Here is a 26,548-nt window from a genome sequence, read left to right on the forward strand (position 1 = left end):
TGGCCAACGTGCTCTTTGAAGGATGCTGCATCTTTCCATCCACAAGACCCAATGTAACGTGCAAATGATGTATGTCATACTTAAAGGATTATACCTGCAATAATGCAAAAGTTGATCATAGTGTACTAAGAATGCGGAGTGGACCAGAACTGTACACAGTACTCCAATTGTGGTCTCACCAATGCCTTCTATAGTTGCATCAACATTTCCTTACTTTTATATTCTCTTCCTTGATCTATAAATGCCAAAATTCCATTTGCTTTCTTTATAACTTGATGTACCTGCATACCAATTTTCTGTAACTCATGCACAAGAACACCCAGATCCCTCTGCACCGAAGCACCACAAAGTTTCACTCCATTTAGAACACAAGTTGCTTTTATCTTTCTGACCAAAATGGATAACCTCATGTTTATCCATGTTAAACTCCATCTGCCATACCTTGGCCCACTCACCTCACCATATCCCTGAGGGAAACCCAAAGAGAAGTGCTCACTCATCACCCTCAATACTTGGCACTCTCTCAAACATGGATAACCTCCCCGGATCCCAAAGGGCCTGAACGTCTCACTTACTAACCACCACCGCCCAAGGAATTTACAGAATATTTTGTGATTCTACCCAATGCAGTACACAAACCCGCCTTCTTCAAGCTCCCTCTTTACTTGCTCAAGTTTCTCCTTCCACCCTCACCCCACGAACAAAAGAACCCCCCTTTTCCTTTTTTTCCCCCACCACACAAATATCCGGTCCACCACTCCACACAAAAAAAAGACGAACGAATAAAAATGGAAAAACTCCAGGGATAAGAAGACAACAAGCCACAACATAAGGGCAAGGCATCACAAGGGGCAACAAGGGTTGGATGTGAGCCGAATGAAAAGTGGCAGAGTAAGGAGAAAAGGGGACATGTCCTCTCTTTGTCCAACTCCAAAAACCTATCTATATCCATTTGTAAATTTCTTATTTCATCATTGCAACTTACTATTCCACCTATTTTAGTGTCATCTGCAAATTTGGCTATAGTACCTTCTGTTCCAATATCCAGGTCATTTATGTAAATTAAATAGTTGGGGCCAGAGGACCAAACCCCATGACACCCCATTAGTTGCATCTTGTCAACAGAAAAAAAAACAGTTATCTGTCAGTTAGCCAGTCTTCTGTCCAAAATATAACTTATCCCTGACCCCATGTAATCTTGTGTATTAACCTGTGTGGCACCTTATCAAATGTCTTCCTGAAGTCCAGATAATCTACATCTACAGAATTCCCATTATCCACTTGGTTTGTTACATCTTTAAAGAACGCAATTAGTTAAATATGATTTACCCTTCTTAAAACCATGCTGACTGATGGATTGCATTTTGACTTTCCAAATGTCCTGTTATTACTTTCTTAATAATGGATTCTAACAACTTCCCAACAAATGTTAAACTAACTGGTCTATAGTTTCCTTCTTTCTGCCTCCCTCTCTTTTTGAATAAGGGCGTTACATCCAATCCATTGGAACCTTTCCTGCACCCAGGGAATTTTGGAATATTCTAACCAACGATCCAGTCTCTCAGCTGCCAGCCACATCCTTTACCGTAGGATGTATGCCATCAGGCTCTGGAGTCTTGTCTGCCTTCAATTCCAGTAGTTTGTTGAGACCTATTTCCCTAATGATGATGATTGTTCTAAGTTCCTCCCTTTCTATTACCTCTGTCTGTTACCATCGGGATGATATCAGTGTCTTCCACTATGAAAACTGAGGCAAAATATTGATTTAGCATCTCTGCCATTTTTGTGTTCCCCACTATTAATCCCTGGTCTCATCTTCCAAGGGACCAACATTCGCTTTAGCTATTCTCTTCTCTTTTGTACACTTATAGAAGCTTTTGCTATCCATTTTTATATTTTGTGCTAGTTCTGTTTCATAATTTACCTTTTGCTTTTTATTACTTTTTTAGTAACCCTTTGTTGATCTTCCCAGTCTTCCAGCCTGCCTCTGGCCTTTGCAATATGGTATGCCTTAGTTTTTGTCTTTATGTTGTTTTTAACTTCCTTGCTTAGACATGAATGTTTTCTCCTGTCTTACAATGTTTCTTCCTCTCTGGAATATTTTTTAGTGGGAAAAATTGATTATCTCCTTAAACAACTGTCACTGCTCATCAACCATCCTACCTTTCAGCCTTCCTGCACTGTCCACTACGGCTAAGTCGGTCTTCATGCCGATGTAATTACCTTTTGTTTAACTTTGACTAAATCTCTCATGCTCGCATGCAGTTGCACACTCTGACTCACGCTCTTCTTGTCCCCCTCTCAACACTCTTTCCCTTTTCCCCTCCTCACTCACATGGCCAGTGTCTTTTCAGAGTGGTCTTGCATGCTGGTTCTCATGGTCCAAACACTCCACCCACTCATGATCACACTCTTGCAATCAATACTGAGCCTATTAGCAGCAAATATGCGAGAAAAACAGCCTATGATTAGATCCCTTTGAACAATCTTCCTTAGCAACTTACCTGTTTGACCGACTTTTCAAAATCGGCTCCAGGGGTCACAATAGAAGGGCCGTGGACAAGCCTGGTCTAGATCATGCTTTAAAATTTGGAATGGGACTTGAACCCACAGGCTTCTGACATTAAGGCACAGTGTTATCAACTGAGTTAATAGCAGGATTGTCTTCCTTGCTGGCAATATCTGGTTTTGGAACAAAACTTAATTTACTGGCAATTGAGATGATTATATGCTTAGTGTCAGGCTTAGAACTGTGCATCGTACAATTTGAGGCATTCAGGCAGACATTATTCTTGTCCACAATTTCTGCTCAAAAATGCTTTGGGATTCGGTTGTATCAGAAGCTTATGGTGTTTAACTTTTTCTTACATGTATCGTCCAGATAGTTGTGAGTTTTACTGATGTATTTTTAGAATCCTTTCATGATGAATGCTGAGGATTGTTGATATATCAGATAATTATTTATGGACTCAATACTCATGTTGTCCCTTTCCATTGCACCATATTGGCTAGGGTGGGGCAGGGCAGGGGACTGTTTGAAATATATTTGATTCTTAGTCCGGGGAAAGGGAAAACACGATTTGTTTTACTGGCCACCAGAAAGGTTAATTGCTTGGAGTTCAGCTATATGCAGCAATATCCAAATCTTCGTTAATTGTTACTGATAAATATTGCTAACAGTTGGCACTCTATTGTTCTGTCATTTTTGCAATTTGACCTTAAGATCATGCATTAGAATTACAATCCATTTTAGTACAATGATATTTAAATTTACATGGAAGTCTATTTGTGTGTTTTTGAAAATGGCTGATGCCTTGAGGAACTTTATCTCAACAGAAGTTAGTCTTGGGGAGGAAAGGAAAATATCACATATAAAGAAATAAAAGCGCAAAATGTTGGACTGTGTTCTAATTGTATGTATGCCTTTATTTTATGTTAGGCTTGCGAATTAAAAGGAACATCTGACCAGAAAAAAACTTCAGTGCAGTGACTTTTGTGTTCTGACAGTTGACCTTATTTATTGACGCATTCGTTCATCATTTCAATCATTTAGTAAAACTGGAAACGGCGCAACCAAAACAGCAGAAAAAAATTCTCTTGGATAAGGCAGATGTGGGCTTGGCAATGCCGCAGGTAGGTTTGCAACCTTTTACCATACAGATCCTGACTTGAAGCATTTGTGTAACACTGCACTGTTTGCTTGCACTCAAAGTATTTGAGTCGCAGTTTACAATATTTAAATTAAATGAATTATGATTTGCATCTACAGACTAAAATTTTAACTGTTCATACTAAATTAGAATGGTTATGAATTTGCTCCCTACTTTAGAATTTGAATGAATACAACATTAGCAAGAATATAATCTGTACTATTGATATAGGGTGATAATTAATGCAGGAATATTAACATCTTTCAATGCTGTGCAGATGAATTTGAAGCGTGGTTTATAATCCAGAGGATTAAATAATTAGAATGTTGCAGTTCTCAACACAATTATTATCACTTGTTTTATGGTTTGAAGTACATTTGATGGCTTGAAGTCTGTTACATGATTTTGTTTTCCAGCAAATTTTACTTTAAAATTATATATGCACAGTATTGATTAGTATTAACAACCAAGGAACATACCATTCAGTCCAACTAATCCATACCATTGTTTATGCTCCACATGAGCTTCCTCCTTTCTGTACTGCATCTAATCCCATTAATACATTCCTCTATTCTTTTCTCCCCCATGTGTTTATATGCATCAGTGCTATCTACCTGAACTATTCCTTGTGATAGTTCCACATTCACACACACTCTGGGTAAAGACATTTCTTCCCAATTCCTTATTGGGTTTATTAATGACTATCATGGCCTGTAGTTCTGGTCTCTTCATAATGGAAAAATATTTTGTATATCTACCTTATTAAGTCCTTTCATATTCTTGAAGACCTTGATCAGGTTTTTTTGTGGAAAAAGGAGCACAAACCTGTTTAATCGTTCCTACTAGGTATGATCTTTCAGTCCTGTTATCATTCAAGTAAAAATTGTTTGCACCTACACCAGTGCCCATATCCTTTTATAATATGAAGATGTGTATGCTCCTATTAGTGTGATCGATTCCTCTTTATTTTTTTAATTTTAATCTACATGAATTCTATTTTTAATCTTGTTATGTATTTTTTCTATTGCAGTTATGTTATCTTTCATTACTCCCCTACCCCATCTTTCTTCCCTGTCCTTTTGATTATGTTTAAACCTCCAATATTTGGTTGTTGTTCTGTTCTTTAGTCATGTAGTAGGCATAACTAAAACATCTGGTTCTTGATTATAGATTATTGCCTGCAGACCCCCCCCCCACCCCCGGTGTTCTTTTAGACGCTGGGCATGTTGCTATGCAGGATTTCCTCCTCTGTTTTTATTTTTAAAAGTCCTTTTATAGTTTTATTTTCTAAACTGTATTTATTCCCTGGTCATTTATGTTACCCTTATTCCTTACCTTGACCTGCATTCTTAACTTCTATTTCTATTACCTTCTGAGTGGCATCATTATCACCAGGTCCCAATACTCTCTTTTAATGTCCAAGTAGGTGTGCCATTGGCCTTGAGAGACACCACTCTTTCAGCTACACATTTACCATCAAGATTTGCCTACACTTATAACCATTTAACATGTGGCTCAGTTAGCATTCCTGAAAATGCCATACATGAAGCCTTTTTTTCAATTTTCTTTTGTAGAAACTCCTTCCTTTTCCTCTCTGTCATTGATCCCAGCATGGACCATGCGAAAGTGGGACTCATTCCACATTCCTTTTCAATTCCTCAAATTCTCCTAGACTGTTAGTTGCAACAGGATTTATATTTGCACAAAGCAAACTAAATACCTCTATTGCCAGAAAAAGCAACATGTAACATCGAGAGTTGCTGTGAAAGAGTGAAATGATATCTATTCTCCCTCACTACAGCACACAACATAATGAGTGATATAACACTGCAACATATTCTACATCTTTCCACCACCTTTATTTATTTCCTGCCCTGCCTTCTTCCCAACTATCTCATTTTAGGGCAACTGTGTGCTGTGGATTTAACTTTACTATGAAATGAATTAATAAATCAAGACATGCTTTACTTGACAACTGGGAAAAAAAACTCTGCAACTTTCCAAACCAGATTTCTGTACTGATTTTTGTAGATTGGCTGAGTGCTGATCGCCCGGTACCTGCTTTTAATCTCAAGATTTTTCACTTTTGTTTTAAGAAAGCTGTAAATGCTCACAGGTAAATTTAATCTGGCAGTTTCCAGTGAAACATAAATGGATTTGATTCTATGACATTTTTAATTTTGTAATGTGTGGAACTTGATAATTGTTATGATTAAGAATTTGGAGTGGTGCAAAATGATGTTTTTAATATGGGAGGTTATTTTAAAAATCAGAATAGGAATTTTAATTATCAGGGGAACAAGAATGAGGAACAACACAGCATCATATTTCATAACAGCTAGTAGCACAACTGCTTGATTGCTGTAAATAAACCTGTACAGATAAATGTATTTTTAATAAACTATTCTATTAATGCTTTAGGTATCTATTTATTTTATAGCCCAATGTTAGCGGAATGGATCCTCCATTTGGGGATGCCTTTTGTAACCGCCCATTTCCAGACCAGGCTTTAACCAGTACAGATTTGTTGGGGAATAATTCCGATCCTGATTTCATGTACGAACTGGTAAGATTTGTAGTATACAAGTAACTCAACAATTAATTTTCTCTGGATGATTCACTTAGTGCATGCTAATTTTACTTTTTGTAGTTATCTATATTTTTTTTGCCAGTTGACTCCCCATTTGCCTTGAAGGCACTAGCTATTAATTGGTTAAAATTTCCATCAATTTAAGCCACACTCTTAATATCTTGCACAGCTGGCCATTCTTCATATTTAGCTTCAGACAAGGTAATTAACCCTGAGAGCAAGATCACTGTTTAGGGCTGATTCTGTCTATTTGAGACCACGCACCAGCATTTTATAGTAAGGATCTTTGAATAACAAAGAGAGTGGGAACTTTGGTAACTTTTTATTTGCCTATCTGATTGTGGGGCACCGGTACAAAAGGTCATGACCCTTCTAGTGGTCTAACTGAAATCAGGGAACTTAAAACAGACTGAATCAAATCTGCAACTTCTTTTTAATCGGTCTATAAGATGAGGCTTCTTTATTCATTGGGGCCAAAAATCTAGTTGTGAACAAACAGCCACAATCTAAGAGTGCTGTGCGGAGTTGAATCTACCAGATCTTCCAATTGTAGTTGAATAATATCCTGATTAAATAATAAAACTTATTTCTGTCATCTGGGCAGGAGGGAAAAATTTGTTTTGAGAATTTTTTTTGTCTTCCCCCAATCTACCTAATATGCTGTTTTTAATGGAATGTTTTCATTTCTTTCAGGATAGAGAGATGACTTACACTCACAGCTCGAGAGATGATCCTCTTATTTTGGGAGATTGTAAAGACATTGAAATTTTAGAGCCTTTAAACGAATTACTAGATTCGGATCCTTCCTATAATTCAAACTGGGAGCAGTGGGACACATGCTGGGAAGACTTGACTAAATACACCAAATTAACTAGCTATGACATTTGGGGAACTAAGGAAGTGGATTTCCTTGGGCTAGATGACTTTTCCAGTCCTTATCAAAACGAAGAGGTCATCAGTAGGACCCCAACATTGGCCCAGCTAAACTGTGAAGATTCCCAGCCTGTTTTGGATTCATTATATCATCCCGATCTACTAAAGAGTTTAAATCAAAATTCATTGACTTCTCTGGCTGGTAAAAAGTTTTCAGGAAACAGGGCAGCACCACCAGTGTCATCTGCCAGAAGTCCCTGTATAGATGCGTGCTTACCTGAGACTACCCAAAAGGTAGCCAAGTCTGTTTCTTCAAGTGCAACTGTGGACATCTGCAACAAACTTCAGCCCCTTAACACCAAAATAGGGTCTGTTCTTGTGGATAACAAAGACTTTGTTAAAAAAGCTAAATTGTGGATCAATCCAGCACCACTTGGTAAATCAACTTTGGGTGCTACCCAGGTGCACAGTGACTTGCCAGATGATTCCTGTTGCAGTGATACTGGACCTGCAGTTAGGAAACTAGACAAGAACAGTGCAGAAAGTATTTACTCCAATAAAACACCCACAATATTCAAAGAACCGAATGACCCGAACACTCAAGTCGAAACTGTTGAAATTTTATCACCACCTGTCTCTGACCACACTCAGAAAAAGGAAGAACACAATTATTCTTTATTTGTTTCTGATGGTTTGAATGAACAGTCTCCCAGTATTGAGCAGGAAGCTGAAGATGATGAAGATGATGAGGACGATGAGGACCATGATGAAGGATTTGGTAGTGAGCATGAGTACAGTGATAATGAGGAAGATGACGATGATGATGATGAGGAGGAGGAAGACAAGGATGATGATGTCAGTGACACCTTCTCTGAACCCGGTACTTGAGATTTATTGTGTTAAAACTTAAATAATATTTAAACTTTCACTAACTAACATGCATAGAATTTGTAGCACAAATTCAGTTGGTCAATCTTGGTATTTGTATCCCATTTTGCTTGATGTAACATCAGAATGCATGTATTTATAAAAGCTTTATAGCCTTGGGTTCATGTTGTTGTCAAATTATAGAGTATCCTCTTATAATTTGGCTCTTGGCATCCTGATTCATATAGTTTCTTTCAATTTGCAACATACAGGAGGAGTTATTTAAATCATTTCACTTCAATGCAAAGGAGGTAATGGGGAGCAGTGCAATCAGATTCATATTTATATTTTTTAAGGTAACAGGACCAATCGGTAACACATGGTTTTATATAAGAAAGGCTAACACTTGGAGCAAGTAACTAAAATAGGGAATTTATGTTACATGGCACAGTAGTACAGAATTGATCAGAAGATACTGGCTATGTTTAAGAAATAATTGGTACAGATTTTTTAAATGCAAAGGAAATATAGAATGAGTACAAATAAAGAGGTTGATTATATTTTCTTACATCATAGAATCATATAAAGATTGCAGCACATAAGAAAGACACTTGGCACATCTTGTTCTTTTCCCCATAGTCCTGTTAATATTTCTAGTTCCCTTTTACGCAAACTATTGAATCTGTTTCCAGCACCTTCTCAGTAATGTCCTAATTATGTTAGATATTGTGGATTTTAAACAAAAAGAAAAGCATGTGATTTGCACATATAGATTATGACTAACAACAGATTTATTCTAGGAGTTCTGGCCTATACAGAGTACAAACTGAAACTTAAACAGCAGCCTGCGCAACACCTGAATGACATCACCATCAAATAATGTGACAGGTTCTTAAAGCAATCATGCAACCATTTAAATATATAATATCTCTCCCTCTTTGCTTCTGTGGTCATGACAACAAATTACTGCAATGTTATACATAAGATCGATAATACTCTAGACACTTCACTATGTATCATTAGACAATAAGAAAGTCAATCAGCAGGACTAGTATTTTTCTATAGTTGTACACAACGTTCTGGAAATTGGCAGTCTTTGTCCCTAGAAGAATGATTTAGGACTTAAGTAGACACGTCTTCTCTCAGAACTAATTCTGCATCATTCTCGTGGTATGGTAGCATATAGACAATCATCAGGCAACTCGGATTCAACAAAGTCTTTCACAGTAGGGACTGAAGAAATTGGTATATCTGGAGATGATTCTGAGAAATCACTTCGAGATGACAACAATTGGTCAGCATAGACAAACTAGTTCATTTTCTTTTTGAACCGTATAAGAAATTGGAGCTGTTTTTGTTCTAGCAATGCCTGGTACACATTTCTCACTCATGGCATTATTACATGCTGAGCACTTGATCTCCTTGTTTAAATGAGCATAGTTATGCCCTCGTGTCTTGTCCAGCAACTTGATGTTCATGTAGCTCTACTATTTCTGAAGTTTCTGGAGGTAATAACAAATCAAACGTAAGACCTTAAGACATAGGAGCAGAATTAGGCCACTCGGCCCATCGCATCTGCTCCACCATTCAATCATGGCTGATATTTTTCTCATCCCCATTCTCTTGCCTTTTCCCCATTAATCCATATCCCCTTATTAATCAAGACCTTATCTATCTCTGTCTTAAAGACACTCAATGACCTGGCCTCCACAGCCTTCTGCGGCAAAGAGTTCCACAGATTCACCACTCTCTGGCTGAAGAAATTCCTCCTCATCTTTGTTCTAAAGGATCGTCCCTTTAGCCTGAGGTTGTGCCCTCTGGTTCTAGTTTTTCCTACTAGTGGAAACATCCTCTTCACATCCACTCTATCCAGGCCTCGCAGTATCCTGCAAGTTTCAATAAGATCCCCCCCTCATCCTTCTAAACTCCAACGAGTACAGGCCCAGAGTTCTCAACTGTTCCTCATACAACAAGCTCTTCATTCCAGGGATCATTCTTGTGAACCTCCTCTGGATCCTTTCCAAGGCCAGCACATCCTTCCTTAGATACGGGGCCCAGAACTGCTCACAATACTCCAAATGGGGTCTGACCAGAGCCTTATTCAGCCTCAGAAGTACATCCCTGCTCTTGTATTCTAGCCCTCTCGACATGAATGGGAACATTGCATTTGCCTTCCTAACTGCCGACTGAACCTGCACGTTAACCTTAAGAGAATCTTGAACAAGGACTCCCAAGTCCCTTTGTGTTTCTGATTTCCTCAGTATTTCCATATTTAGAAAATAGTCTATGCCTCCATTCCTCCTTCCAAAGTGCATAACCTCTCACTTTTCCACATTGTATTCCATCTGCCACTTCTTTGTCCACTCTCCTAACCTGTCCAAGTCCTTCTGCAGCCCCCCTTGTTTCCTCACTACTACCTGGCCCTCTACATATCTTTGTATCATCTGCAAACTTAGCAACAGTGCCTTCAGTTCCTTCCTCCAAATCGTTAATGAATATTGTGAAAAGTTGTGGTCCCAGCACCGACCCCTGAGGCACACCACTAGTCACCAGCTGCCATCTTGAAAACGACCCCTTTATCCCCACTCTCTGCCTTCTGCCAATCAGCCAATCCTCTATCCATGCCAGGATCTTACCCTTAACATCATGGGCTCTTAACTTATTTAACAGTCTCCCATGCAGCACCTTGTCAAAGGCCTTCTGGAAATCTGTTCCACTGTCTTCCCTGCTAGGCTCCCTTTCCAATCAACTCTGGTCAGCTCCTCCCTCGTGTCTTTGTAGTTACCTTTATTTAATTGTAATAGCATTACATCTGATTCTCCCTCTCAAACTGCAGGATAAATTCTATCATATTGTGGTCATTGCTCCCTAAGGATTCCTTTGCCTTAAGTTCCTAATCAAGTCTGTCTCATTACACATCACCAAATCCAAAATTGCCTGTTCCCTAGTAGGCTCTGTCACAAGCTGCTCCAAAAAACCATTTCTTAGACATTCCACAAATTCCTTTTCTTGGGATCCACTGCCTACCTGATTTTCCCAGTCCACCTGCACATTGAAGTCCCCCATGATTATCGTAATATTGCCTTTTTTATATGCCTTTTTTATCTTCTGATTTATTTTCTGCCCCATACCCCGACTACTGCTAGGAGGCCTGTACACAACTCCCATCAGGGTCTCTTTACCTTTGCGATTCCTCAACTCTACCCACAGAGATTCTATGCCTTCTGATCCTATATCGCTTCCTGCTATCGATTTAACTTCATTCCTTACTAACAATGCAACCCCGCCCCCTTTGCCCATCTGCTTGTCCTTTCAATAGGACGCTTTTCCTTGGATATTTAGATCCCAGCCTTGATCCCCTTGCAGTCACATCTCTGTGATGCCTACAACAGCGTACTGGCCAATTTCAATGTGTGCAGCAAGCTCATTTACTGTATACTGCGCACATTTAGGTACAACACCCTCAGTGTTGCATTGGCCACCTCCCTTCTTGTCACCTTTTTCGCTCTGCCTGAGATTGGATTCTTGCCATCTTCTGTCCTCTCTGTTCTATTACGTGGTCTTGAAATTTTACTAACTCTCCTGAGCCCTCAGCTCCTTTAACTAATTGAAAGTCCTCATCATTAACCTGTACTACTACCCTCACCTTTAACTTTGATCTTCTAATTCTCCATACAACTGAACCCCCCCCCCTCCCCACTATTTTGTTTAAAGCCCTATCTACAGCCCTAGTTATACGATTCGCCAGGACTCTGGTCCCAGCATGATTCAGATGAAGACCGTCCCATCGGAACAGGTCCCCTCTTCCGTAGGCCCCCTCTTCCCCAATACTGGTGCCAATGTCCCATGAATTCAAACCCATTCCTCCCACACCAATCTTTGAGCCACGCATTTACCTCCTTAATCTTATTGACCCTGTGCCAGTTTGCTTGTGGCTCGGGTAGTAATCCAGAGATTATTACCTTTTTGATTCTGCTTTTTAATTTGGCTCCTAGCTGTTCATACTCCCTTTGTTCCTGTTCTACCTTCGTCATTGGTACCTACGTGGACCATGACAGCTGAATCTTTACCTTCCCACTCCAAGTTCCCCTGTAGCTCAGATGAGATATCCCGAACCCGAGGACCAGGCAGGCAACACAACCTTCGGGATTCTCGATCATGGTCATAGAGAACAGTGTCAATGCCCCTAACTATACTATCCCCAATTACGACTACATTTCTTTTTTCTCCCCCCCACTTGAATGGCTCCCTGTACCACAGTGCCGTGGTCAGTTTGCTCATCCTCCCTGCAGTACCTGTTCCCGTCCACACAGGGAGCAAGAATCTCGAACCTGTTGGACAAATTCAGGGACTGAGGCTCCTGTAACCCTACCGCCTGTATCCCTCTACCTGCCTCACTCGCAGCCACACCCTCCTGTCCCTGACCACTGGCTGAATTCAAGGTATTTAATCTAAATGGTGCTGCCTCCTGGAACACAGTGTCCAGCTATCTCATCCCCTCCCTGATGTGTCGCAGCGTCCGAAGCTCAGAATCCAGCTCATCCACTCTGAGCCGGTGTTCTTCAAGCAACCAATGCTTCCTGCAGACTTGGTCACTGGGAACCACAATGGGGTCCACCAGCTCCCACATCATGCATGAAAAACACATCACCTGACCCTCCTTTTTAAACTTTTTTATTATATAATCTCCTTATTACCTCAGTCTCAACGCAATTTCTAACCAGTAATTTGAATGGATTTTCAAATTTAGCACAGCTCCCTATTAGCCAATCAGGAGGAGAAATGGAGGCATAGACTATTTTCTAAATTTCTAAATGGGAAAATGTTTCGGAAATTAGAAACACAAAGGGACTTGGGAATCATTGTTCAAGATTCTCTTAAGGTTAACAAGCAGGTTCAGTCGGCACTTAGGAAGGCAAATGCAATGTTAGCATTCATGTCGAGAGGGCTAGAATACAAGAGCAGGGATGTACTTCTGAGGCTGTATAAGGCTCTGGTCAGACCCCATTTGGAATATTGTGAGCAATTGTGGGCCCCATATCCAAGGAAGGATGTGCTGGCCTTGGAAAGGATCCAGAGGTGGTTCACAAGAATGATCCCTGAAATGAAGAGCTTGTTGTATGAGGAACGGTTGAGGACTCTGGGTCCGTACTCTGAGTTTAGAAGGATGAGGGGGGATCTTATTGAAACTTACAGGATACTGCGAGGCCTGGATAGAGTGGATGTGGAGAAGATGTTTCCACCAGTAGGAAAAACTAGAACCAGGAGGCACAACCTCAGGCTAAAAGGATGATCCTTTAAAACAGAGATGAGGAGGAATTTCTTCAGCCAGAGAGTGGTGAATCTGTGGAACTCTTTGCCGCAGAAGGCTGTGGAGGCTAGGTCATTGAGTGTCTTTAAGACAGAGAGATAGGTAGGTTCTTGTTAATAAGAGGATCAGGGTTTATGGGGAAAAGGCAGGAGAATGGGCATGAGAAAAATATCAGCCATGATTGAAGGCAGAGTGGCCTAATTCTGCTCCTATGTCTTATGGTCTAAATCACAGCCCTCCTGTGATTTCATTTTTTTTTAGTCCAAACTCACTCAGTTTCAGAGAATCAAGAGTAGCACTTACTTACCAATCAGCACTCTCCCTTGTGGCCTCTGCTGCCTGTTTCACCTAACCCCTGTTTCCACCCAACTCCAAAAGCACTCTCACACAGCCAGGCAACACTCACAGTGCACAAATAATTCTCAACTTTCTCTTAATGCAGGTGAACTGTGGGTAGCCATACGTGTAGTGTTTCTATAAGATGCCAAATAACTATTAACACAACATGATAAAGAACCTTACTCTTTGAAACATTCAGCTAACCCATTGGTTGACAGATGATAAGGTGTGAATTTTATAGGCTGAATACCATTTATTTTGAGATGATTCTCAAACTCCTGTCAAGTAAACTGAACCATTGTCGTTAACAATCTGTTCTGGTCTCACCAGAATTTACTTGAATGTTGTCAAGTTTTTCAATGGTTTGTTCAAATGTAGTAGATCTCATAACTTTTGGCCACTTTGCGTGTGAATCAGTTATGACTAAGAACATATAACCCTCATTTGGACCAGCAAACTTTGCGTGCAATCGTTGCCATTGCATTTTAGGCCACTCCCACGGGTGTAAAGGATACAATGGTGGTGTATTTCTTATTTTACACAGGATTGACACTGTCCCACTTTCATCAATCTGAACATCCAGACCTGGCCACCAGAAACAACTGTGCAAATTCCTACATCCAGACTATACCAAGATGCCATTCATGTGTTTTTCAAGAACTCTTCCATGCAGACTAGGAGGAATGATCACTCGTATTCCCCACAGTAAACACCAAACTTGGACAGTCAACTCAAGCTTTCTTGACACATATGGTATCAAATCAGATGTGGATGATGCATTCAGCTATCATACCTTTTCAATAGCACATCTATCACCTTTCCCATCACGGTATCATTTCTGGTATGTCTCTGAACTTGAGAAGCTGTCACAGACAAATGATCTATTAGGGAAAAATAAAGAATATTAGCAAAACTAATTGGTGGCATCTGCAATAGGTAAAGGTAAGCATGATAATGCATTAGCATGACACTCTGATACTTTATATCTTAGGAGTGTGTAGATAAGATCAGTGACCATCTTTGCAATCAGAGAGCAGCTAACAAAAGTATGCCTTTTATATGGCCCAAACATATAGTTAAGGGTTGATGATCAGTCAATAATGTGAAATGATGACCACGTAAATAATGATAACTTTGTATGACAAAAAATATTTTCAATGCTATTTTTAGCTGGCAATAGTTAAACTCTGCACTAGTCAGACTACGTGAAGCAAAAGCTATTGGTTAATCTTCTCCCAAAGGAATAATATGTCAAACGACTGTCCCTACCTCATGAGGTGAAGTGTCGCAAGAAAGCAATAATGGTATCTTCAGATTAAAATGAACCAATATTCAGATTTCTGCAAAGCATCTTTGGTATCCTTGTATGCTTTGTCACATTTTATTGTCCAGTCCCATTATTGTTTCACACACAGTAAATTATGTAATGGCATCAATAATGCAGCTAAGTTCAGAACAAATTTGCCATAATCCTAGAAAGGATCTTAGTTACATCACATTTGTCGGATTGCTTTGAAAATAGCATCCATCTTCTTAGGTACTTTATGTAGGCCTTTAGTATCAATAACATGACCCAAATACTGGACTGATGTTTGGAAAACATACCTTTCTTGAAATGCAGACCATGTGCTTGAATATGTTGCTTCTAAACATCCAGCTAACATTATACACCAGAGAGGCCACTTAAAATCTGATCCATTGATCTTTGGAATAAGCCTGGTGTGGATGTTATTCCAAATGGTAATCTTATACAATGAGAAAGACCTTTATGAGTAACCAAAAGAGAAAATGCTGGAAAATCTCAGCAGATCTGGCAGCGTCCGTAAGGAGAGAAAAGAGCTGACGTTTCGAGTCCAGATGACCCTTTGTCAAAGCTAAAAGGCACAGAAAGTAGGAGATATTTATACTGCAGGGTGAGGGAATGACGGATGTCATAGTCACAGAAACCAGGGGAAAAGACTGCTAATGACAGTCCACAGAGAGAATAAAGGATGTGAATGGCCAAACGGCAGAGAAGTTAAAATGAGAGGGTAAGCTGTGACAGATGAAGATGTGGCCGGGGGGTTGGGGGTGAGGGGGTGCGGGTAATGGATGGGACAGAGGTAAAATTTGGAAAAGGGGGATGAAGTAGGGGGAAAGAGTTGGGGGGGAATAAAAATGAAGAAAGACAATAAAGAAATAAAAGGTAGAGAACAGTAAAAAAATTAAATAGAATGAAAACAAAGGGGTCGAGGTGAGGTAGAGCTAATAATCTGAAGTTGGTGAATTCGATGTTGAGACTGGTTCTGAAAGTAATCATGCAGCTATTTAAATATATAACAAAATCACAAATACTTGTTTTTTCCTCATAAAATTTCCTTCTGTTGCCTCTGATTCTTTTACCAGTCATCTTAAATTCCAATTTTATAGTAACAGTCATTGGGGGAAACAGTTTCTTTTTCTTTTAAAAGCATTTATAGTTTTGAAAGTCTGTATCGCACCCCACCTTAAACTTCACTACTGGAAGGAGAATAGCTACAGCTTCTTCACTCTGACCACATACCCTTATCCATGGTATCATTCTATCAAATTTATTCTGCACCCTCTCAAAGGCTTCGACCTTCCTCAAATTCTGTGCTCAGGAGTGAACGCAATACTCCAGCTGAGGACTAGCCATCATAACTTCCTTGTATTCTATTCCTCTATTCATAAAGCAAGGAATCCAGTAAACAAAGCAAAATATTGCAGATGCTGGTAATCTACAAAATCAAAATATGCTGGAAATACTCAGTGGGTCAGGCAGCATCTGTGGAGAGGGAAACAGAGTTAATGCTTCAGGTTGATGACATTTCATCAGAATGGAGAAAAATTAGAGAAATAGGTTTTTAACAAGTGACAAAACAAAAAGGAAGATTCGTGACAGAATGGAAGGCAGGAAAAATTAAATGACAAAAGAGTTGGTGGAGAACAGCTAAAGGAAGGGGTAATGGGGAAAGTAAAGGAAAAAAGATATCGAGTCAGAAATGTAAGTTTATCAATATAAGGATATGGGGATGGGGCCTGGGTGGGATTGTGGTTGGTGCAGACTCGATGGGCCGAATGGCCTTTTTCTGCACTGTAGGATTCTATAATATGATGAGAACAGGTATTTCGAAAAGGAACTGCTCTTATCGGTGTTCCTTGTCTGCAGTGCATTGATGCTATTTTCTTATTGTGCTAGTTTCAGAATGTTGTCAATATTGCATTGTTTTCTTGTAAACAGGATTTGAAAATGACACAGTAGATGATGTGAAGGATGCAGTAACAGGTATTTCCAGAAAAAGGAGCAAAAGAAGATACTTCTGGGAGTACAGTGAACAGCTGATTCCACCACCCAAGCAAGATCGAATGTTAAAGCCTTCTGAATGGGATAGAGAAACTTTGCCCAGTAATATGTATCAGAAAAATGGTTTACACCATGGTAAGCTGAAGCTAATTCATGCTTTGCTTTCTGAGCGTTTGAAACCCAATATTTGAACTGCAATCTCAGACTAATCTGTTAAGTGTCAGTTAATAATCTATCTGGATGTTATATCTCCTTTCTTGCCATATTGCAGTTTTCTTTCGCTCACCCAGAGAAAGAAAGGAACACTGATCTCTCTCTAATAATTTAGCATTTTAACAATCTTGCAGTTGCTGTAGAATTTTACCTATATATAGATTTTATATATATGTATAAATTATGATCCTTTCTGGATTAATTTCTTCCATCACCAATGCTATTATCTATATTCTATAATGAAGAAGCATTGAGCTTTTTATTTTGGTTAATGTGGGACTTTTGATGAATTAGCTGGAAATTACCTTAGAAAGCTTCCAAAAGTTTTCCATCTCTTGTTTCTTCCATTATGGTGCACAGCGGTTAGCACTGCTACCTCAAAACGCCTGGGATCCAGATTCAATTCCGGCCTTGGGTTACTATGAAATTTGCATGTTCTCCCCTTGTCTGTATGGGTTTCCTCCGGGTGCTCCGGTTTTCTTCCACAGTCCAAGGATATATAGATTAGGTGGATTAGCCATAGCAAATGCGTTGGCTTACAGGGATAGGGTGGAGGGAAGGACCTGGATGGGGTGCCCTTTCGGAGAGTTGGTGCAGACTCGATGGGCCAGATGTGCTCTTTCTGCACTGTAGGGATTCTATGATACCATATTGTCTACTCTTCCATCATTATCACTTTGTTTTGTTAAAGTGCTGAAAAATATCCTTTTTCTGATGGAGAGCAACAGCAGGATCCAAATTTGGTACATCCTTTTGGATGTTTTCAAAAGAAATACCCTAAAATGTGATCCTTCAGAGTGTTTGCGTTGTCCTTCTCTATGTAGTTCCAAAAAGTGCAATGGCTACTCACATTTGTTATTGACCTTACCATGAAAGCCAATAATGTTACAATCAAGGGAATATCTATCTTGGGATTTTGCCACTTGCATTCTTCCATGTGAATGAATCCTGGAGTTACGTTGAGCGCAAACTTTAAAAACAAATATTCAAGAACCCCGTTAGAGAGAGCCTTGGGAATGGAAGGATGCTACTAGATTGTCCTTGAAACATTCTTCCTTTCGTGTACCAACTGAAATAATTGCACACCACATCATGTGGCTGCTCAATTATCCTTAACCTGAATATTATCTAGTTTATATCTCAGATTTCACAGCAGCAGCGTGTTTTGCCACCTGGTACTGGAATACAACCCCTACCCATCTGACTTGAATATAAGGTGACGTTGCTATCTAATAGTGTACCACCACTTAATGCAGGGATCTCAAAGTGGCTAGGTTCTAAAGTCTTCATCTCTCCTGGATATTAAATGAAGTTTCCTTTTCAAGTCAAGATGACTTGAATCAAGCTGGGTCAAAAGATAAGCAGCATATTAGAATATTTCAAACTTATTTAAAAGTCCATCTCTCCCAATGTTTTTACTGGGAGAAAAAATGTGGAAAATCATATTGCTTTTAAATATGGATAAACAGTTTGGAAATACAAGAGTGGTAAATGGAAACACCAGGTCAAGAAATAAACTAATTCCCTAATTAGAAACTATTTGCTAAAATACCACATTACAGTAGATAATAAAGGTTTGGGCCTATGCACTTGCAGTATAATAAGAAAAATTTTGTAGAGCAAGACTGGAAAACATTAGAAACTGGGGAAACACCTAAAAACGCACCCTCAGTTGAACATGCTAACGATGTATTATGTACCTAAGCATGGCATGGGTCAAGATTGTATTATTGTACGTAAGAAAATAAGTTGTTTCCCCTTTATGGCAGAGCATTCTTGAGGTCCGTAACTGTAGAGAGCTGGAGGTGGTCATTCCAGGATTGCAATGCTCTCTTGTCTTGGAGTATCCTCTTGAAATAGTTAGAGCCTTGGAATCAAGGTGTGTTATTTGTATGTCATTTAATATAAATGGAAGACTGAACTCATTAACGATAGTCAACATGGTTTTGTGAGAGGGAGGTCATGTCTCACTAACCTGGTGGTGTTTTTTGAAGAAGTGACCAAAATGGTTGACGAAGGAAGGGCCGTGGATGTTGTCTATATGGACTTTAGTAAAGCGTTTGACAAAGTCCCTCATGGTAGGCTAGTGAAAAAGGTTGGATCCCATGGGATAAAGGGGGAGGTGGCTAGATGGGTGGAGAACTGGCTTGGTCATAGAAGACAGAGGGTGGTAGTGGAAGGGTCTTTTTCCGGCTGGAGGCCTGTGACTAGTGGTGTACCGCAGGGCTCTGTATTGGGACCTCTGCTGTTTGTGATTTATATAAATGATCTGGAAGAAGGAGTAACTGGGGTGATCAGTAAGTTTGCGGACGACACAAAACTGGCAGGACTTGCAGACAGTGAGGAACATAGTCAGAGGCTACAGAAGGATATAGATAGGCTGGAAATTTGGGCAAGGAAATGGCAGATGGAGTTCAATCCTGATAAATGCAAAGTGATGCATTTTGGTGGGAATAATGTAGGGAGGAGCTACACGATAAATGGAAGAACCATAAAGGGTGTAGAGACGCAGAGGGACCTGGGTGTGCAAGTCCACAGATCTTTGAAGGTGACGTCACAGGTGGAGAAGGTGGTGAAGAAGGCATATGGCATGCTTGCCTTTATAGGACGGGGCATAGAGTATAAAAGTTGGGGTCTGATGTTGCAGATGTATAGAACGTTGGTTCGGCCGCATCTGGAATACTGCGTCCAGTTCTGGTCGCCACACTACCAGAAGGACGTGGAGGCTTTGGAGAGAGTACAGAGGAGGTTTACCAGGATGTTGCCTGGTATGGAGGGGCTTGGTTATGAGGAGAGATTGGGGAAACTGGGGTTGTTCTCCTTGGAAAGACGGAGGATGAGGGGAGACTTAATAGAGGTGTATAAAATTATGAAAGGCATGGATAGGGTGAACGGTGGGAAGCTTTTCCCCGGGTCGGTGGTGACGTTCACGAGGGGTCATAGGTTCAAGGTGAAGGGGGGGAGGTTTAACACAGATATCAGAAGGACATATTTCACACAGAGGGTCGTGGGGGCCTGGAATGTGTTGCCGGGCAAGGTGGTGGAGGCGGACACACTGGGAACGTTTAAGACTTATCTAGACAGCTATATGAACGGAGTGGGAATGGAGGGATACAAAAGAGTGGTCTAGTTTGGACCAGGGAGCGGCGCGGACTAATTGTTCCTTGTTTCTCGTTTCAAGGCTTCATTCTATGATCATCTTGCTGGTGCCAGTACAGAGCGAGACTGCGGATAGTTGGGAACCTGTCTCGGGGGCAGGGAATTCATATGGTGTTCGTGGAAGTGGAAATGACTAGGGTTGGGAAGCATTTTCCGATCAGGGCCATTGTGATCTCCTGGACTCGTTTCGATCGCCTCAGGGGGTCGGAGAGGAATTTCCCAGATTTTTTTTTCCCCATATTGGCCCTGGGGTTTTTCACTCTGGGTTTTCACCTCTCCCTGGAGATCACATGGTCTGGAATGGGGGGGTGGGGGTGAGTTAATAGGTTGTAATGAACAAAGCATCGTAGCTGTGAGGGACAGCTCGGTGGATAGGATATTGGTATGTAGATAGGCTGGAAAATTGGGCGGGGATCCTGGATTCAGGATCCAATCTTGGACCGGGGAGTGGCGCGGGCTTGGAGGGCCGAAGGGCCTGTTCCTGTGCTGTATTGTTCTTTGTTCTTTGTTCTTTGAATCACAGTCAGCGTAATGAAGCATGATATTATAAAAGAAAATTGTGTGTGAATCATTAACAGAGTTGTCACTTGAATTTGTTACAACAATAACCACTGAAGCAATTTGCTAACAGGGAGGTGATGGACTAGTAGTATTATCACTAGACTATTAATCTAGAACTCAGCTAATGTTCTGGGGACCTGGGTTTGAATCCTGCCATGGCAGATGATGGAATTTGAATTCAATTTTTAAAAATCTGGAATTAAGAATCTACTGAAAACCATGAAACCATTGTCGACTATTGGAAAAACCAATCTGGTTCAGTAATGTTCTTTAGGGAAGGAAATCCTTACCTAGCCTGGCCTACAATGACTCCAGAGCCCACAGCGACTCCAGAGCCCACAGCAAGATGGTTGATTCTCAACTGCCTTCCAAGGGCAACTGGGGATGGGCAATAATCGCTGGGCCCACATCCCATGAATGAATTTTTAAAAAAAACTCTGTAAGAATCTCTCTCTGCCACTAATTACACTAACATGGATGACTCAATTCTTTTCACAACACTGGCTAAAATACCACTGGGCAATTGTTTCAACAAGATCTATCATATCAGATATGTGGGTGAAGGAAATTGCCTAAGAAAACATGTTGAGAAAATTCCTTCCAATGGGTTAAGTTTCTTTCAGCAGTCAGCATTCCTAAGACTTCCTGAATTTTAATTGCAGAAAATCTGCGTTGCCTGATACCATGGTGACATTTCCTTGGGGCTAGACTGTATTTTTTTTAGTTGCTTCTGACAGAATCCCAGAAATTAAAAACAGAAGTAGACCATTATCTATGAAAACACCCGCATTGGACCTATACCACTTGGAACACAAGAAACCAGAGAAAGCTCAAGATAGCAGTGAATTGCTGAATTTTCAGGCTGTGTGTAAGGGGGCCTAGCTGAGATCACTCCAGGATTATTAAGGCGTCAAAATATTTGAACAAATTGTATTTATGTATAGCTCTTTCAATGAGCATAAACATGCTCCATAGTGTTTCACAGAGATATAGGAAACAATGGACACCAAGCCTAAGAGGCATGACCAAAAGCTTGGTTGAAGAAATAGATTCTGAGGAAAGTCCTTTGAGGAAAGGAAGATGAAGCGGAGTAATTTAGGGAGGAAATTCCAGTGTGTGGGGCCAATGTAGCTGAAGTCATTCCATACTTTCTCATGAAAAAATATTTGAGTCAAAGCATAAGAGAGAAACTCAGTAACAGATGTTTTCATTTTATTTTTGTATGAACATTTAGAAGATTCACATCACAAATAATGGCAAACTTCTTTTAATTGTAGCATCCTTCTATATATCCCAAGGTTTGATTACTTCAGCTCTGTTTCAGAATTTAAAGTATTTTTGACGTTAGTGCTGGGCATCTTCACGAAATGGCGAATTGACAAGATCTCCCTTTATAAAAGCTTTGTTGTGAATCTCACTGGATAGAGTGTGCTTATTACACATTTATTGTAACTAGAATTCTTCACCTTAATGGATTGCAGAATTCTAGTAGGAGGCTATTTGTGGCCCGAGAATTGCTACTCGTGTTTCACTGTGACACCCTTCATGATCAAAAAGCCACCTAACATTTAGAGTCTAAACTCTCAAAGAATGACCGCATGAGTAAAATAACCAAAGATTGATGGTACCAATGAAATTGCAACTCACTGGAGGTCATCATTTTTAAGGAGTAATGGAAAGAAAAACTGTTCAGTCCTAATTTATTGGAACTAGCCTTCTGCACTTCAGAATTCTCTAATTCTTGTTAGTAGTTTAATGGCTGTTTTCAAGAGCAGAATCAGTCTCTGATGCAAAACCTACATCTTTATTTGCTATAGCAGAGAGTCAAAGGTAGCATCGTGTATGAATTAATCCTGATTGCTGTACACAAATGCTAACTATAACTCTTGTCAATGTGTGTGATGAAAGATATAATGTGGTTACATTGTTTCATTCAAAATAAATCATGCCCTTGATTATTTATTCCCAAAGTAAAATATAGGAAAGGGACTAAGTGGGACAGTCATCACTTCAGAATTGATGTACCACCACTTTTCAAAAATACAGCATGGTGGCACAGTGGTTAGCACTGCTGCCTCACAGCGCCAGGGACCCAGATTCGATTCCCAGCTTGGGTTACTGTCTGTGCGGAATCTGCATGTTCTCCTCGTGTCTGTGTGGGTTTCCTCTGCGTGGGTGCTCCAGTTTCCTCCCACGGTCCGAAATACATGCTGGTTAGGTGTCTTGGCCATGCTAAAAAAATTCTCCCTCTGTACCGAAATAGGCACCTGAGTGTCGCGACTCGGGGATTTTCACACTAATTTAATTGCCGAGTTAATGTGAGCCTACTTGTGACACTAATAAGTAAACTTCAAATATTATGCAAGCTATTCAGATCCAATAGGATATTAACTTTTGAAATTAAAAATTTGGAGTTATATTTTTGTTACATTGCCATCTAAATTACCTCTTGGGGCTCTTATTGAGGTTTCTCTGAATTGATAACAGTGACATTGCCTAACTCAGTATGAATATGTAGCTGCCCTGACAGTTTAAAAATATTTGTATATTTCTTCCTGTTGTCAGCAGTAACAGGGGCAGCAGAATTTTGGGTGACCCCAAGTTGACTGAGGTAGAAAATGAGAGGCCGGTCAGGAGTGTGTTCATACTCCGATCTAGAGATAAATGGATGGATGAAAATTTCAGTAGCAGATGAGCTGAGGCGGGGTAGAGTCATGTGATAGAAGTGAAATCTTTATGAAAGAACAGAGATGTGAATGTCCAAAGATGTGTAGGTTAGGTGGATTAGTCATGGTAAATACGCGGGGATAGGACTGGGAGGATGGACCTGGATAAGATGCTCTTTCACAGAGACAGTGCAGACTTGATGTGCCGAATGGCTTCTTTTTGCACTGTGGGGATTCTATGATTCTATGTGGTAGTGGTGAGGTAGAGCTGCTGAGGAGCAATATGTAGATGAGAAATAGGAAAGGACCGATGATATAGATCCTTGGTAGACACTAGAGGTAACGGGGCAGGATGAAAAGCTATTGCAGGTGATTCTCTGGCTAGGACTGGATATACAAGAATGGAAACAGTTAAATGCAGTCCCACTCAGCTGGACAATGGAGAGAGCCATTGGTGGTGGATCATAGAATCCTACAGTGCAGAAATAGGCAATTCGACCTGTTGATTCTGCACCGACCACAATCCCACCCAGGCCCTAATCTGGTAACCCCACATATTTACTCTGCTAATCCCCTAACACTGGGCTCAATTTAGCATGGCCAATCCACCTAACCCGTATATCTTTGGACTGTGGGAGGAAACCGGAGCAGCTGAAGAAAACCCATGCAGACACGGGCGGGGGGGGGGGATGTGCAAACTCCACTCAGTCACCCGAGGCTGGAATCGAACCCATGGCGCTGTAAGGCAACAGCGTTAACCACTGTGCCATCATGCCACCCCATGGTGTGGTATGGTCAACATTGTCAAAGGAACTATATTCAGCAACTTTGGAGAAGAGATGAAGGGAGATTTGAATGAGGGCTGCGATGGGCGGCACGGTAGCACAGTGGTTAGCACTGCTGCTTCACAGCTCCAGGGACCTGGGTTCGATTCCTGGCTTGGGTCACTGCCTGTGTGGAGTTTGCACATTCTCCTTGTGTCTGCGTGGGTTTCCTCCAGGTGCTCCGGTTTCGTCCCACAGTCCAAAGATGTGCGGGTTAGGTTGATTGGCCATGCTAAAATTTCCCCTTAGTGTCCTGGGATGCATAGATTAGAGGGATTAGTGGGTAAAATATGTAGGGATATGGGGGTAGGGCTTGGGTGGGATTGTGGTCGGTGCAGACTCGATGGGCCAAATGGCCTCTTTCTGTACTGTAGGGTTTCTATGATTTCTATGATACCTGAGAAGGGCAAACTGTTAACATCAGATAATGTGAGGGCCAGGAACAGAAGTTGGTTCCCCCTAAGCTTCATAGTGCACAGCTTCACAGCATTCCAGGACTTGCTGTATAGGAGACAATAAGCCATGCACAAGAAGTAGGCCCTTTAAGCTAAGCACATGTGGGGCAATGAAGCCGTTTTAGCGGACTGCACAGTAGAACAAATGGTGATCACAGAGTGTCGGAAAATTAGAGGGAACATTGATCAGCAGGTAGATGGAAATAGGATCAAGAGAGCAGAACGTGGGTTTCATGAACAAGGTGAGCTTGGAGAGAAACTAGGGACAATTTCAGGTCTATGGCATAGGGGAGCTTTGAAAGAAGTTTGATACAGTGGTTTGGGGAAGAAAGTGACATGGCAGAGGCATGTGAACGGATTGTTTCAATCTTGGTGACAAATAAGTGCATTTTTGTTTTGAGAGTGGAGGAGATTAGGGTGAGATTTATGAAAATAGTCTGCAGTCGAGAAAACCAAGGATTATCTTTGCATTCTAGGTGATCCTGAAATAATGAGTGGTTTTGGCAGACAAGCAAGACCTGATGGTGCTTCGTTTGGTCCAGCTGGATCTGTACCTGTCCGTCGTAAACCTTCATGTCTGCTCCTCTTGGATTTAAGGGAATGAAGATGAGGGTTTTACCAGGGAGAATGGTCAGGGTGAAAGAATAAGTGATGGTTTTAATATGTACACGGGCATCGGAAAGACGGATGTGAAGGGGGGAATCAGCAAAAGGTTAGTTGCAGGAATGTTGTGTTGAATGGTGGACCAAAGGCTAGTGGGATTTTGAAAGTGCAGTTCAAAATCTTTTCCAACAGGACACAGGAGAAAGTAGTGTTCGCGGTGGAAAGGGGGATGAGAGTGGAGAATGATAAAAGGAAATGACCAGAGATTTCCTCATCTGTAATTGACACATTTCAAGGCCATTTTGATGGCAAGGTCAAAAGTTTAGCCATAAATATACACCACTACAATTAGCCTTGAGATGAAACATCTACAGGCCTTGTTCATCGTGGCCGGGGAATCCAATCAAGCCAAACTCAACAGCGTCCTTCCAAGATACCACCGACACATCTCCTGTTCCACCAGAGACCCAAACATCCTAGGCCACTGCTACACAAATATCAAATATGCCTACCGCTCTATCACCTGCCTACACTTTGGCAAATCAGACCACAAGGCTATGCTTCTGCTTCCAGCTTACTGAAATGGGAGAATCCGTCAAAGCAAGTCATGCAGTGTTGGTCTGAGGAATCGGATGATCTCCTACGGGACTGCTTAGAGTCATTAGACTGGTAAGTATTTAAAAACTCTACAACCAGCCGGAATGAGTACGCCACTACAGTGACTGACTTCAATAGTAAGTGTGTGGAAAACTGTGCCAAAGAAGCAAATCTGCTTCCCAACCACAAACCCAATGAACAGGGATATCCACTGCTTGTTGAAGTCCAGATCTGAGGCTTTCAAGTAAGGTGACCCTGACCTATACAAAAAAGCTAGATATGATCTAAGGAGAGCTGGATGCCATAAGTACCGGATTAAGCTAATGCCCCAGGCTAGTCATACGGACCCATGCCAAATATGGCAAGGTCTGCAAGACATAACAGGCTACAAGATGAAGGTATGTAAAATCACCGGCACCAACGCACCTCTCCCTGATGAGCTCAATGCTTTCTATGCTCGTTTTGAGCAAGAGGTTAGCAAGAGCACGCCCCCACCCCCCGGCCACCCCAGAAACCTCGGATGAACCTGCATCCAA

At 40.9% G+C, this 26,548-nt stretch overlaps 1 protein-coding gene across 8 annotated transcripts in view; it reads left to right on the plus strand.

Annotated features, from left to right (window-relative positions):
- crebrf (creb3 regulatory factor) overlaps positions 1 to 26,548 on the plus strand; it is a 70,888-nt gene that overhangs the window by 18,990 nt on the left and 25,350 nt on the right. For 4 of the 8 annotated variants that reach the window (XR_013499789.1, XM_078231150.1, XM_078231151.1 and 1 more), the window contains 4 exons: positions 3,440 to 3,633; positions 6,091 to 6,216; positions 6,934 to 7,993; positions 16,872 to 17,069. Coding sequence is in view for 7 of the 8 variants with exons in the window: in XM_078231150.1 (XP_078087276.1) it covers positions 3,625 to 3,633; positions 6,091 to 6,216; positions 6,934 to 7,993; positions 16,872 to 17,069 (1,393 nt within the window). In the remaining variant the exon portion in view is untranslated. Of the gene's footprint in view, positions 1 to 1,949; positions 2,005 to 3,439; positions 3,634 to 6,090; positions 6,217 to 6,933; positions 7,994 to 16,871; positions 17,070 to 26,548 lie in introns of those variants that run through there. The other 4 variants (XM_078231149.1, XM_078231147.1, XM_078231152.1 and 1 more) reach the window with 3 other exon arrangements.

The sequence above is a fragment of the Mustelus asterias genome, chromosome 16 (genome assembly GCF_964213995.1).
Source record: "Mustelus asterias chromosome 16, sMusAst1.hap1.1, whole genome shotgun sequence".
In the NCBI taxonomy this organism is placed as follows: Eukaryota; Metazoa; Chordata; class Chondrichthyes; order Carcharhiniformes; family Triakidae; genus Mustelus; species Mustelus asterias.